Source organism: Chelonoidis abingdonii, chromosome 22 (assembly GCF_003597395.2).
Source record: "Chelonoidis abingdonii isolate Lonesome George chromosome 22, CheloAbing_2.0, whole genome shotgun sequence".
In the NCBI taxonomy this organism is placed as follows: Eukaryota; Metazoa; Chordata; order Testudines; family Testudinidae; genus Chelonoidis; species Chelonoidis abingdonii.
In genome coordinates, this window is record NC_133790.1 from 9168590 (window position 1) to 9184466 (window position 15877).

The window sequence follows — 15877 nt, forward strand, 5'->3', positions numbered from 1 at the left end:
TTAGGAAGGTCATCATCGCAATACACCATCCCCTTCAGGGGCATCAATCCTCAGGAACTACATCTTCAGCCCCCGGGGGCTTAAAGATCTGGAGGATTCAAAGTGATTGAAAAAATAAACGGATGGAGGTATGGAGCTAATCTTGAGAGTTAATTTTGAAAGCTATGCTATAGATTGAGAACAGGGAATCATGCCAAAAACTTTATTTGGATTCCAAACTGCAGATGTGCTGGAAAGAGATCCGTTAGAGTGATTTGTATAGAGGTTAGCTCACAATTAGTTCACTACTTAGTCTCCTCTGAAAAACTGGCTGATTGTGAAGCAAGTTAGGGAGGTACTTGAGATCCCTAGAAATGCAGCTGTCTCCAGAGTCTGCTTCAGAACCAGGAGAAAGGGGGGAAAATCAGGGAAAGGGATGTGGAATCAGCAGCAATGCCATATGCTCAGTCTCTGAGGCAGGGAGTGTCTAAAACATAGCTCACGGCCACCCTTGGGCTTATGGTATGGAAGGAGACCCCAGAGACTCCTGATTTGAGATATGCCAGAGCCCAAGGCTGTTGTTCATTTAAAATCGCTCTGCGAACCCTTTAGGGTTTTCTGTTTTTACTGCTGGTGAACTCAAACAAGAAGTCCTTTCCATTTGGCTCTTGAGGACAGGAGCCCCAAGCAAACACTATGCAGGTGTGCAATGCTGTATTTTCCAACATAGGTCTCTTTAGAAGTGAAAGCCAGGCCCAGCTCTGTGTCACAAAGTATGGGCGCCCCTCTTCTAGGGGCAAAAGGGTGGCAGCTGGCTGAACTGCATGGGATTTTTGCTTGGAAGAGATATTGGTATCGATGTCCTGGTCTGAAATCAGATATTGCCCAGCTTGCTGCAAGCAGATTCTACCAAGACAACAAAGCCAAGGAGAGAAAAGGCAGAAAGTCTGTACAGTTTCATTCCATCTGTGGCTACTTGGTCTGAGGGATGGGAGGAGGAAAGAGATGTTAAATAAATAAAAACACATGGTTTTAATCATGAATGAGGTTGGGGCAGGAACCATCACCTATAAAAACACAGCAGGATTCAGAGCACCCCATCCATAATTTAAGGCCCAGTTCTGCAGCCTTTTCTCATGAGTAATCCTTCCTCACCCATGTAGCCCCACTGATTTCACTGTTATTACTTTTATACATGAGTAAGTGTACCGAAACTGGTTCATAATCACTAAGTTCAAAACAAACAAAAAACCAATCTCTCTTGCTCTTTAGGCAAATCAAGGGCAGCAAAGAAACTCAGGTAAAGTGGATACTTTCACCTTAACCGGCTTGACACGTGGTTGTTTTCAGTTTTGGCTTTCACAATGGAGCCAGTGGTGGAGGGAACCCATCACCCTGCCTTTTAAGTTATTTGGCCTGAGCCCACATGAATTACTTGGCTAGAAAGTTGTAACCTTCACATATTTTGCGCACCTGCACCCCCACCCCCAAACTCTTGCAATAAGAATTGCAGATACACACAGGTCTGGGATACTGTATATATCTGGCCAAATCTGCTGCATAGAAGTTTGAGCCAGCACAAGAGACAAAGGAATTTTGTTATTTGATCAAAACTAATCTCAGGTGTTTAATTACACAGGAATCCTTTTCACCAAATAGTCAGTATAAACAGGTAGGGAGCAAGCCTGCCAAGATGTATGGCAGTCAGGGTGAATTAATGCTGGCAGCCTGATTACACAGTGACATTTGTTCTGCAGACAAGGGACAAAGGCAGAAGTCGGATGATGACCTGAGCTGAACAAACCAAGGAGTCTGGGGTCTTCAGTTATTGGAATCCATGCCGCAAGACGGAGACGCTCCGAGATCAAAACTAACCAGCAGCCAAGGAAAAGGGAATAGCTTGTATGTAAAGAAAAGGCTGGCCTGCTTCCTGCTGGCTTGTAAGTGTTTCTGCTGCTGTCCCAGCTCCTTCTGGTACCCAGTCACATCAGACACGGTGGAACCAGTACTGGAACCAGTACTTAGTGTGCCTGGAACCAGTACTTAGTGTGCCTGCCACACCCCAGCTCGCATGTTTGGATGGCAGTGTGTGGAAACAGGCTACCCTTAAACCTACAAAGGTGTTAGTGACGCCTGATCAGACATATCAGAGAGAGGGCAGGTTGAGTGTAGCATCCCACTCATCCATTTCCTTGCTCTTGCTCTGAGATGCGACCATATCACCAGGCAGAGTATATCCCTATTTACCCACGGTCACGTCACAGCCCTTAACTGCAATGAAGTGGGGGAACAATGCTCCACATACAATATTCAGAAACCCTTTGGGGGGACAGGGGAGAAAAGATTCCATTATCCAGAGTGTCCATTTTCCTATTACATTTTTCCCAGGCACTTGGGCTCCACTAAGTTAACAGTGTTATTACCACCACTAATGACAAAATACACCGGGAGCCTGAACCGACCGAGGTAAATCTCTCCAGAGTTGCTGTAAGGCACTCGCAATGCATTCCATGTGCTACAGGCACCGTTTGTGCCCAGTGACACTAGCCAAGGGAAAGATACTGTAAGTGGGTTGCCAATCACATCACCATTTTTCTGAATCACATCCTTGCAGATACAAAGTGCACTTGGCTGCAGAAGTCCCAAATTATCACAGCTTTTATCTGTAAACAGCAGAAAAAGGCTTGAACCACTAATCCTCCTGGAAGTTATATGCTGCGTTTGGCATGACTGTGTTCCGTGGTGATGAGTGAACGCCGTAACAGGCAGATTGGTAGTATGGTGTTGGGGACCTCGGAGGTTCTCGAGTGAAACTCCCTGCATGCCACACAATGTGTATGTCCCAGCCTGGGATCCAATCCATTTGTTTAATATCAGATGTGCTTGAATAACTTCCTTTGGCAGCTGTTCTCTCCGAGCCTGGTGTCCTTAATGTCAAACTTGGAGATTTAATTTAGGTCCTTTTTGTCTTCAGCCCAAAGGTGCAAAAATCAGACAAGTACAATCCTCACTGTAGATCTTCAGCAGCAGCCTTTCCAGCCATAAAAGACACCCAGGCATTACCCAAATTTGTCTTCTCCTAAAGCCCATGCTGTTTGTTTCAGTGCTGGCCTGTTCAAGGTATTCCATACAGAGTAGCACCAGGCTTGGCAGGAACAATAAGCCATGGGCTTAAATGTGATTCTCCATCATTTAATGATTCACACAAGCTAATACTTCTACACTAGCACAAACACGTGGGAAAGAAAGGGGATGAAAAATCCTTGAATGGAGGGAGGGGGAGGCTGTTAGATGAAAATGCTGATGAGGTGAATGTCTGCAACTGCTTCGAGAAAGACCAAAGCCAGCATGGCAGAGTCTGACAAAGCGTTCATGTTACAGGTCAGGATTTTGCTACGCTGCTAGAGGCAAATTGATACTGCCCAATAAAAAAAAAAATGAACCACCCAAATTTTCAAACTCGACGAGTGATTTTGGAGCTGCAGTTGAGATCTGAGTTTGCCCCAGGTGGACACCTACAAACACAGCCCCCCAAATCATGAATCTCTTTTGAAGGTTTGAGCCTGTACTGAGCTCTTAACCATGCAGCAGCAATGATTTCGGATCAACCCCACTAGCTATGCTTAGCAAAATGATCCCATCACAGTTCACACAATACAGACGCTGCCCGACTTACACAAGCGTTCAGTTCTGGAACGCCTTGAGTAACTTGAATTTTGCGTAAGTCAGAAACATATACGCGACCATTACGCACAATTTAAAAAAACCCAAAAAACCTATTTCTAGCTTATGGAACTTTTTCCATAAGTGTCGATTTGCAAAAATTGGGTTTGCATAACCCTGGGGGCGTCTGTACACAACAGCATGGTTGGGGTTGCACCTAGAGGGGTGAGAAATCCAAATCATGCAACGGTTTTACCCTCATTTCAGGTGGAACTGCAAACTCTGAACTCAGTCCAGGATCTCCAACACATCTGCAAGTATTTCAAGAGAACATTGGCCCTGTTTGGAACAAGCCCTGATTTCACACCAGAGCTATAAAAAGCAAAGGACTGAAAATACACGTAAACTGAGCCTGAAGAAAAGGTTTATATGAAACACTGAACAGAAAATACAGCCTGGCTCAGCTTGAGCTTCCTGAGGTCTTTCGGACTTGGAGGTGGCTGATATTTTGCTCCACACGACAGAACCCTTTATGCAAACCATGACATAAACTTGGTCCTTCAGGGGAAAAGTCCTGGTGGGCTGGTTTTTCATGGCTGACATGGGAGCCTACTGCAGTAAAGGTAAAAGTTCCCCTGGACAATACAAATACCAGCGGACAGCAGGTAGTTGATCCTCCTGGTTTGGATATCTTGTAGTTCCTCCAGACACTTAGTAGAAGGAAGGTTAAATTCTTTGGTGCTAGGAGTCAGAGAATATTGCAAAGGTGCTACAAGAGATGCAAACTCCTGTGCGCCAATGCTTTGAAATCCAGCACACAGCTACAACACAAAGAACCAACACAGATGAGATTGCATGTGATTACAGCAGAATTAGGTTTCTAATGTGTTTGCTGCCTTGCTTCAGAAATGTATGAAGCAAGGATTGAGAAGATTGTTTGGAAGCCCATTGTATATGGAGTCACTCTAATTTTTGGGCTCTCTTTCCCGCAAGCCTCGATTCAGGACCTTCTAAACAGCCTTCAAATAATCTTCAGGGCTGACATGATGTTGTGAAGAAGCCAGTCAAAACTGTGTTGTACAGTTGAGCTGTCAATGTTGTGTTTTAAAATGATGTTATAATAGCTAGTGCCTGTTTGCTGTGGAGTCAGAAGGAAAAGCCTCTGCAGATGACACAAGATCTCATTAAAATATGGCTATTTTAATTTTTATTGCTAGCTTACTTCTTTCCCATTGACAGAGCGGCAGGTATTTTCCTTTAACAAATCAGCTATTTACCATCTGAAGGACATTCCCCAGCAGCTTGTAAACATTTCTCAGGTAGGTCAAAAGTCTTAGGCTTAAACTGCTTGACAGTGCCTTAGATCGTGGTGCAGATGTAGCATACAAAATTAACTGTCCTCGCACTAAAGTCTCCATACACAGATGAACCAAAATGGACCCAAGCAGAAGGGGAACCGAACATAGCAAAGCAGTTAAATAAGACTTAAAAGCTTTCGAAATTACAAACACTGGCATGAACTGGGGCATGAAATTAATGTTCACTCTACAAAAGCAAAGACACAGCATCCAGCTCCAGGAAAATAAAAGACCCTGGTAACATTTTAAGGAGGGTAGAACTATCAAGTCTGGTTTATTAACATCAGTGAATCATCCCAATCAAGAAGCAAACTGAACAGTAAGAATTAAACTAGTATTGCCAGCCAAAGAATATTACTATAGAGAAGCACAAATGGGGTGGGAGGGAATACTGCTTTTTGTTTTACCCCTCTGCAAACCCATTGGCTTCCATGGAGTAGGTAGAGCGTAACTGACAACAGAACTTGTCCAATACCAAGCAAGCAAAAAAAAAAAAAAGAAATCACTATAAATTAAAAATCATCTGCATATTTAGAGGAAAAAGTTCTAGACTGTCTTTGCAAGGCCGGGCGTGAAACTTGTTACACATGGTGTCATTCTGTGTTTAACACAATAGAACTAATTTACAGTGAAATCCTGTTGATAGTTAAGGAGAATGGCCATCCCAGATTATTTCACTGCATAGGCCAGCTGCAGGTCTGGTTATAGCGAACCTCTGCTTAAAGTGAAGTTATTCACAGGACCAGATAACCCCATTGTACTTTAGCCTGAGGGAATCTGCTGTACCTTTGTAATGCCACCTTCTGACTCTATCCTAACCTTCATCCTGAAGATGTCTCCTTGAGGACTCTTCTGTGAGGATCACTTCACCTCCCACTATAAATCAGTCCCCTCTGGGGTGGAAGATGGCAGCTGCTATTTGTTAGCAAAATTACACACCAATTTTAAGAGGAGTGGGGAGGGAAGAAGAAGAGTATCTCCAACCAAAACCACACAAGAGCTGTAGCCAGGTTACCAGCATCCAAAATGAATCTGGTCGAGACGCTGTGGCTTCACACACTCTCTTCTTGCAAAAAGTGTCATGGAATCATTAGTACCAGGAGTGGTTTGGGGCCTTGGTTTTACATCCCTTAACTCTAGGCTGGGGCACAGAAACAGAGGGAAGAATGTGACCTGCCAATTTCCCTGCACATTCAACAACAGGTAACAAAGTAAATATGTACACAAGATCTTCCAGATGGGCCCACTGTTAAAAAGAGGGCATTTGGGACAGAGATGGCTTCAGGTCCTTATGCTGACCTAGAGCCAAGAATCCATTCCCTGGCTTTGATAACCAGCTGAAATGGCTAATTGGGAGGTTTCTGGGATAGGCCAGAAAGGAAGGGTTTACATTTTTAATTTAAATGTTAAGGTTTATTTTCCTGATTTTTGCAGAACAAATCACTCTGAGCATAAACCCCAAACCTACCTGCCTGCCTTAAGGTCTTCTTTTGTTTATTGCAACACAGTAAGTTATGGGGGCAGAATAATCAAACCCATCATAAAAATGCTCATTAAAGGACACCATCAGTATCAAAAAATCAGTAACAGCAAAACCTGTATACTGCTACCTGGAAATCTATTACCCACTATGGCAAGAAGTAATCTCTAAGATGACTAGAAAGGAAAGATCAGAGAACACCCTTTTCTCTCCTTTCAGACTTTAATTCTGTGTATTTGACAGCACTTTGTTTGTATTTAACCATCAGTTTCACTGTTCCCCTGTACAGGCAGCTAGTTAGTTCCCCCTGTTTGTATGAGTCTGTCACAAAGCAAGAGGGGAGGGAAAATCACGTAAATACTACGGAAATGGGACTGTAAAACCATAGAAATTGGCAGGGAGACTCAGAGGCAGGTGTAATATCTGGAACGACTTTTAACCCATTCTTTTCACAATTGACTAGCTATCAGTTTGACAGTGTCACTTTAGATACACGGGTTGCAGCAGCTTTCCGTAGGCTCGAGACAATCATGTTTAAGCGGTGGCAAAGCAAAGCAAAAACCAATAAGGACACTGAATCTGATGCAACAGATCTACCAGAAAGCAAGTGACATTCTGGACCTGTGATGAGCTCTGAACAGGCAGGCCCCTGTGATCTGCCTGCAAGGAGCTCATTGCTAGAAGGTAGTTTAATACTCCATTCCCAAAACAAGCAACAGCACCCCATTGCTGAATGGATCTCCGCTAAGCTATATAGCCTTAGGTGAACTTTCAGAGAATACAGACCCACAGGTGGTAGCATCCTTCCAGGCCTGCATCCTTCCCTTGCACCTTATTCTCCTTCTGCTGCTTTGTACGTCCCAACACCTGAACGTCAGATGAAAATTATGAACAGGAATTACACCCACATAAATAATTCCCAATGTGTAATTCATCTGAGAAATACAGCCTCTTTTCCTGCCCCTGGAACATCCATGGGCACACATCAATTTCCTTACATTTTGCTTTTTTTAATTTAAAAACGCCTCAACTGAGTGCAGTGTGCTGGGGGCATACAATTCAAAACTCCAGCTGCTCATCCACTGTCATTGGTCAGGTATATCCCACGGCATGCTTCATCTTCCCCAATTGGATGTTTGTAAAAAAACCTTCCACTCTGAGTATCAGTACCTGTGGCTTTAACATTTGTGTTCATTCATGGCAAAGAGTTTCCTTTGCAAATCCCCCTGCTCATTAAACCCAATGGCCAGAACATGTGCTTAATGTGAACCAATTGGAGAACAAGTCACAGCAGTGTCACCTAAAAATCCACGTGAGTACTTGCAGAAGGGTTCTGGTAACGCTTGCCAAGTTTGAGTGATAATCAACAGAGGTAAATGCATTATCAACGCCACATGTTTTCTGATCCCACTTGATCAGTAGGGATGCTCTTGCTAAATCTGAACAGGCTGTAATTGACAACGTTCGCATGGATCCATCGTTCTGGAAATGAATTCTTCTGGTGCAAAGGTCAGAAGTGAGGCTATTTAGGCAGGAGGTTAGGGCAAGCAAATGTGAACTTGAAAAATTAACTATGTTCATGCAAAATTGGAGACTGAAAGATAATCCATGTTTCTGGATGCTGCTGAAGGCAGCGGAGACTTCTCAATCACTGGAGAAGAACTAAGTAAAGAAATCCAGAGTAACACTTAAAATCAAGGAGAGGATGGATAGATTTTTGGTTAAGAAACGTGAGGTCTGGTCCTGAGTTGCCACCGACTTCTGATCTGACCTCAGGCACTTAATTTCTGTTCCTCAATTTCCCCACCTGCAAAATAGAGATGATAATATTTCCCTACCCAATGGGGGGTGCTTCACTTGTTAATGCCTCTGAGGCATTCTGCTATTCTGTTGAGGGCACCTGTATGGCCCCCATTCCCACAGTCTGAGCGCCTCACAGGATTTACTGTCTTGATCCTCACAGCACCCCTATGAGCAAGGCAGTGCTGTCATCCCCATTTCACAGCTGGAGAGCTGAGGCACAGAAAGGCGAAAACTCAGTGGAACCTCGGCTCCTAAATCACTTAGGTACTTTTGGCCATCTTAACCTTAAGTGAGTTGCCTACGGTCACGCAGGAAGTCTGTAATGGAAAAGGGACTTGAACCCGGCTCTCCTGATTCCTAGACTACCATTCTCACCACTGGACAATGCTTTCCCTTTATGGATACCACAGAGATGAAACACTAGTTAAATGCCTATAAACTAGGCCAATTCATAACATGTTTAACTACATCCTGAATCCTGTAATAAGAAAGATGCTGCATGTTAACTGCTTCACTTCAACTTGCCTGGCATCTATTAACATTCCACTGACAGTCACAGAATATTAGGAAATGGCTGGTATGCTCGGTACTAGAAAAGGTGTCTCCCATGTAGGCACAACTGGGTGATTTGAGAGTAATCATCTGAATAGAATCAACCCAGAAAAAAAAAACTGTTAGACCACATGTGAACCTTTTTCATTTCAATTTACAATAAACCTAGAAGTTTATCTGTTATATTCAATCTATCGGTAGAAACTCACTGTCGTCACTAAATATCAATTGTTTATCAAATCATTTATTGAGGTTTAAAAGATAAGTAATTGACTACAGGATTAGTAAAACTTGATAAATATCTTTGCAATAATCTGTTATTAAACATTCAATTACAGCCTCATTGACAGAAGAGGCACTTTAAAGTCTTGTCCAACTTTTCACTTCAATCTATCCTTCCCAAAACACATTAAAAAAAGCTGACAGTTAATTTCATACCTCAGCACTTGTCAAACAAAACTGCACTTACATTTCATTCTGAAATATACCTGGACTCGAGGCTGTCAATCAGACAACGGAGCTCAAAGAAGAATCCACACAGTCAGACTCAACAGCACGGGAAAGTTAGAAAGGTGACTAAGGAGTGCAGGCTCTTGAAAAAGCTACATATAATACTGCCATGGTGCTCAGTACAGATACATCTTCCTCTCTTCCCCTCCCGCATTCTGCCAAGTTTCAGCCACACTTGCTCCTCTGAGGGTGTAACCCTGCCATCAATTCAAGAGGATCTGAGTTGATCTCTTACTTTTGTAAATTTGATCTGATCCTCTTCCCAGTCCTCTCCTGGGTCGGATTGCAAACCTCAGGGAAGCAGTGGCTTTTCTTAGGGACTAGCATTACACATTCTCTCTCCCCCTTTGCAATGGCTAAGCAGCCGAGCATGGTTTCACAATATTGCTTGCAGATGAGCCATTGCCTTCTAGTGCACCTCGCGGAACACCCCAGCAGCTTTCCTCAGCTGGCCAAAGAGGCTCCGAGCAGCCACTGACACCACCTGGGCTCTCCAACTTCTCCCCCATTCATCCTTTTTAAAAATACATTCTCTCGTATATAAAATGCACCAAGACATCTAACCAACTCATTTAAAACTCCCCCCCCCCAAGATAGCCGAGTTTCCCCCCACCCCACTGCTCACCACACAAATCAAACGGTACCTTTACCATCCCACGAACTCTGCTGTTCCTGACTGATGTACTTTTTAAAGATGTTTTGATGCTCTGGGCACCGATGGCAGCCACACAATATCGCTAAAAGGGTACACGCTATTTCTTTCCAGCTTTAATGGGAAATGGGATCTGGGGGCAGGCTAGCATCTCCTCTGCTCCAGCCTAATGCATAACCTGACATTTCAAATAGACTTTATTCCCACATACTTACATTTTAATGTTTTCATGGTACTGCCTGGTGTCTGAAGGCTGGTTGTATAATGGCTGAAATAAATAAGAAAAATGAAGGCATAAATGGTAGTCTGACATTTAGAAACTTCAACCTGTCAGAAATGCTACTGTATCAGCGTGGACTTTCAGCTCCTAGAGAGATATGCCAGCATAGTCCATTCCGCTCTAGTGCTCTGGGCTCAGTGCCATCTCTCACTGCCCCCCTGCCCCATTCTGTCCCTCTCCTTTAATACTGTAGATGCTGCTTCTTCATCAACACACAGCAACACGGCTTGAGTCACTGTGCATCCAAGATCAGCCCGTGGGAGGCAGGCAGCACTCAACGGAGCTGGCTAAGAACAAGCAATTTGCTCTGTAATCCATATAAACACCATGCAACACAGCACAGGAACGGAGAGGGGATGAGGGGGGGAGAAGCTGAGTGTTATTCACTTACCGAAAATGCAGTGTACCTTGGAACATATGACACGGGGGAGGATAGGAGAAAGGGGCGGGAGGAAAACAGTCTGTGTGCTGCAAATTGTTATGTCTACTCAAGTAAAGCCGCCTTAGGACTCCGAGGGAGCAAGCCACAGGGAGAGTCAGATGCTAGTGCCACTCAAGAGAAAGACAGAGCCCGCATGGTTCCAATTGCATCAGGATTTGGTCTGTCTCAGGGCTACCCACCACTGGATTGGACCACGTCAATCTTTAATGTACTTATCCTCACTCGTGGGAGGCAGGACAGTGCTGTTCTCCCTGTGTTACCAATGGGGAAGCGATGCACACAGACACTAAGTGACTCAATCCAGGGTCACACAGGAAATCAGCGTCAGAAAAGGGAACCGAACCCAGGTGTCAAGTCCCAGGCTAGAGCCCTACCCACTGGGCCTCCCGTCCTTGTACTGCCTAGTGATTAGAACACGCAGTGATGAGTCAGGAGATCTTGGTCTTGGCTCTCACACACTCACCCTGCAAACCTTGGGCAAGTCGCTTAACCACTGTGCCTTGGTTTCCCTGTCGGCGGGATAAGGACATGTCACCTCCTGCGGAGGATGACCTGACCCCTTCATCCATTAGCACATATAAAGTGCTTGGAGATTCTGGGAGGGAAGGAGCTCTTGAAGGGTGACATGTAATCAGTCACTAAATCCTGTGCCTTCGGGATTAATGGTCACATTAAGCACTGCCACCTGTCATCTAGAGACAGGGGATTCACTGAAGTGGCACCTTGACTATTGATGGCCATGCCCGAGGCATTACCTATGTTAACTGTGCACTAGTGAGTAAAGCATGAGCACGTGGACCCTTCCCAGATCAGGGACATGGGTAAATCTTTCTGAGATGATGAAAGCCATGGCTTAGGGGCATGGAGTCCATTTATCACAAAGATTTGGTCATAACACACCCCAGCAGTCACTTGCTGGCTTTGACCAGAGCTGGGCCCAAGCTGTCCAGTCCAGATCTGGATTCCAACTTCCCCAAAGTTTTGGAGAGGTCAGAGCTGGGATTTTTGGCTAAGGCGCATATCCGCCTTAAAGCAATCGATCCAGCTGGCCTCTTCTCAGCATTTCCTTCCATCGGATCAGCTCAGGCCAAACTCCTGATAGGACCAACAACATATTGAAAAGCCTTCAACTTTTGCCCAGATCACCAGCATCGTCTCAGCTGCACAGTCCCACCCCAGCGTAATGCTCTGCTTTTAAGACTTGGCTGAAATGCCAAAAATACGAAATGCCATTACAAACTCCTCCCCGTTTCAGGGCTAGGTCTGACTTTCCCAAAAGCTCTGGGTGCTCAGCATCAATCAGAGTAGGCCTTGAATGTCCATTTTTTTTTCTTTTTCTTTTCTTTTTTTTTTTTTTTTAAGACACGAGCAGCTGATAATGAGACACAGGACAAGACATCCAGCCTCCTGAACCTGGTGGCCTTGATTAGCCTTGAGCGGTGGGAACAGCTCCCAACACTCTCACGCCACTCTGACCCTGCTCCTTAGCCCTCACCCTGCCTCTGGTTGCTTGGGGCATCTAACCTAGCCCACAGCCACTGGAAAGGATCATCACTGAGACATGGAGCTTTTCCTGGTTGGGACTAGGCGGCTATGGGAAGGATAGCCCTTGTATCCATTTGGAATCAAAGACGAAAGGCTCTGGGGACAAGTCTGAGATGAAGAAGCCAGGAGAGGAAGCAAAAGGTGCCCTGGGAAGCCACAAGAGAGCAGTGGGTGGTGGTGGTGGCATCTGCAGATGACACAGTCAGCTGGTGTAAATGGGTGCGGCACCATAACAGTTATCACCCTCTCCAGATCGTTTGTTTTTTTTTGTTGTTTTTTTAAATCATCCTTTGCTGCTTGCCTTCCTGCCCCACTTGCAGGGCTGTGCCAAGCCCTGTGCCACAGGGCAGGCCTCTCTGCTCTGGACTGGTCTTGTTAAAAGAGCAGCTCTTCCGTGCTATGACACCACAGCACATGATGCACTACGCAGGATACTTCTTTCTGCATGAGGGGATCTCAGCCAAGGGGCTCAGTTACACCGGCCAAGTGGGAAGAATAAGGAACACTGGCACAAGATTTTTTACCCCCCCATTAAAAATCAGTTTTACACTATTTTTAACCAGCTCATACCCAAGTAGGCAGCCAAGAGAACGTGAAGGGGAAACAGGAAAAGCCAAAAGAACCACTGGTGCAACAGAGATTGCTGGAGAACGGCACCAGGACGCAGCTCAAGTACCAAAAGAGACGACCATGAATTCGGGATCAAAACTAAATCAACATGTCTAGATACTGGCCTAATTCTAAAGATAGGGGTCTGTGAGCACACCCCCGGCTCTGTTAATAAAGCCAATCATCGCCCAGCCACAAACAGCAACTGATGAACACAATCTCTGTCTAACCACAGAAACGCCATCCAACTGTACAGGCAATTTATCCATAAACTTTCCCTAAACCATCTGCGAGCGATTTAACATCTGCGGCAACGCGTGGTCAAACAGCCAGAAGCGTGCATGATGGTCGAAGTCTATATTCTGAACATGGTTAAATACAAGCCAACCATATTCACTCTCCATGGTAATGAAGCTGAGGTTGAAGTGGGAGTTGAGTGTAATTTTGTTTCACGTTAAACTATTGGAAAGAGCCATGACAAAAAGATAAAGGACTGGTTTGGCCTGTGTTTATCAGATTCCCCATCCCACGGCCTTTGAAAGGCTTGGGCTAATGTCTGTTCCACTGGCTCAGCGTGTCTCTCTCAACAGTTTTTCAGCATCTAAGACCCTGCCACACTCACTCAATGGACTTTTTCAGTCTACAGTAGGATACTACTCCCGTCTGTCCTAGAAGCTTGTTTTTCAAAGATGCAGTCCCTGAACTAAACGTTTACGCCAAATAAAAAACCAAAACATTAAAACGACCATAAAAAACCCACCATAGCTAAACAACAGAATAAAAGAGGCAGGTCAGAGACAAAAGAGCATCCTTTAAAAACTGGAAGTCAACCTAGTGAGGAAAATAGAAAGGAGCAAGTTAAGTGTAAATGTCTAATAAGGCAGTCCAAGAGAGAATCGAAGAATAACTAGAAAAAAAACACAAAAACTAAGAGCAAAAAAAAAAAAATATTTAAGTACATCAGAAGCAGGAATGGGGCCCTTCGATGGCTGAGGCTAGAGGAGCATTCAAGGAAGACAAGGCCATTGCGGACAAGCTAAATTAATTCTTTGCATTGATGTTCACTGCAGAGAATGTGGGGAAGATGTGGGCCTTTCTTTTTAGGTAACGAATCTGAGGAATTGTCCCAGATTGAGGTGTCAACAGAGATGGTTTTGGAACAAATAGAAAAATTAGACTGTAATAAGTCACCAGGACCAGATGGTATTCACCCAAGAGTTCTGAAGGAACTCAAATGTGAAACTGCAGAACTGCTAACTGCGGTATGGAGCCTATCGTTTAAACCATCCTCAAAATTAGCTGTTACTGCTCAAGAAAAAAAATCTTGGAGTCATTGTCAAGAGTTCTCTGAAAACATCGGCTCCACGTGCAGCGGTATTCAAAACACCTAACCGAATGTTAGCAACCATTAGGAAAGGGATAGATGAATAAGACAAACTATCATAATGCCATTATATAAATCCATGCATGCACCACCTTGAATACTGTGCGCAGTTCTGGTCATCCCATCTCAAAAGAGAGATATTGAAATTGGAAAAGCTATAGACAAGGGCAACAAAAATGATTAGGCGTATGGAACAGCTTCCATACAAGGAGAGATTAAATAAAGACAGAGACTGTTCAGAAAAGAGAGAATTAAGGGGGGATGTGACAGCCGTCTATAAACTCACGAATTGTGTGGAGAAAGTGAATAGGGAAGTGTTATTTACTCGGTCACATGACCCAATGAAATTAATAGGCAGCAGGTATAAACAAACGAAAGGAAGTACTTCACGTAATGCACAGTCAAGCTGTACAACTCACTGCCATGGGATATGGTGAAGGCCAAAAGTATAACTGGGTTCAAAAAAGAACTAGATACGTTCATGGAGGACAGGTCCATCACTGACTATGAGCCAAGATGATCATCGACACCACCTCATGCTCTGGCTGTCCCTTAACCTCCAACGGCCAGAAGCATCTGGCACTGGCCACTGTCACAAGCAGGGTAGTGGGACAGATAGACCATTAGTCTGACCCAGAATGGCCACTCTTATGTTTCTGTCCCTTCTTTTAAAGGTTGACCTCCCCACTCTGCTCTGTAATTACATGGCAGAGTGAACACAATTGCCACATTATCATATCACCAGGAGGGCAACGACAGAAAATTTTTTGTAAAATTGAAGAGTAATAATCCCTATAGATCAGAAAGCAAGAGATAGCCAGAGGATCAGACTCCATACTCTTAGATGTGCCCACTGCCGTAGCATCTCAGCGCTAACATGCTGACTGCACTGGTGCTATGGAAGGCATCAGGCTCACGTCACAGTTTTCCATGGTAATGACATGGAAAGCAGTTTCGATGCAGTCAGACCCCTAATCAAATGAAGTTCATTGAAGCTGGTGGCAGTACTGGTGGTCTGTGTCATGATGCAGAAGTGCAATGGACTACAACTGTATCCCAGGCAACGTATGTGCTACAAGGATGCTGTGGCAACCCCCATTGGCAATGCAAGGGCACACAAGACAAGACAGGTAGGATTCAGACAGGAGTTAGGTTAACAGCAGCTTCCCTTCTCCGGTGCACATTTCTAACACTAACCCACCCAAATCTGCTTGTTGAAGTGCAGACAAAGAACCTGATGACTAATTCAAGTTTGGAAAGCTGCAAGGGAAACAGGCATCTGTCCTACTAAGTCCAGGTAACTTCGAGAGGGTAGGTCCATCCTCAGAATCAATCCCTCCACTGGGAAGAGAAAAACCCAAGCTGCAACTCTGTCGCATCACATCAGCATGTTCTTCCTGATCAACAATCACACTGGAGGGGCATTCTTTGCAGGAATGCTGGAGTGACTTTATAGTGCACTTCTGCCATGAGCTCCTGCAAGGGGGCTGCAGGGACTGGAACGAAGGGCGAGAAACATATTGATGAATGAAAACGCCTTTCTTCGGTGTGCTTGAGTAAATGGAGATTAAATCAACAGGGGTTTGATGAGTCATGTGAACACCAGTTCCTGGTGGAAGG

General features: G+C 44.6%; 1 protein-coding gene across 17 annotated transcripts in view; it reads right to left on the reverse strand.

The window, feature by feature from the left end:
- Positions 1–15877, reverse strand: part of NCOR2 (nuclear receptor corepressor 2) — a 428298-nt gene that overhangs the window by 173903 nt on the left and 238518 nt on the right. For all 17 annotated transcript variants that reach the window (XM_075060010.1, XM_075060008.1, XM_075060007.1 and 14 more), the window contains one exon: positions 10213–10265. In XM_075060010.1, the coding sequence (XP_074916111.1) occupies positions 10213–10265 (53 nt within the window). The remainder of the gene's footprint in view (positions 1–10212; positions 10266–15877) is intronic.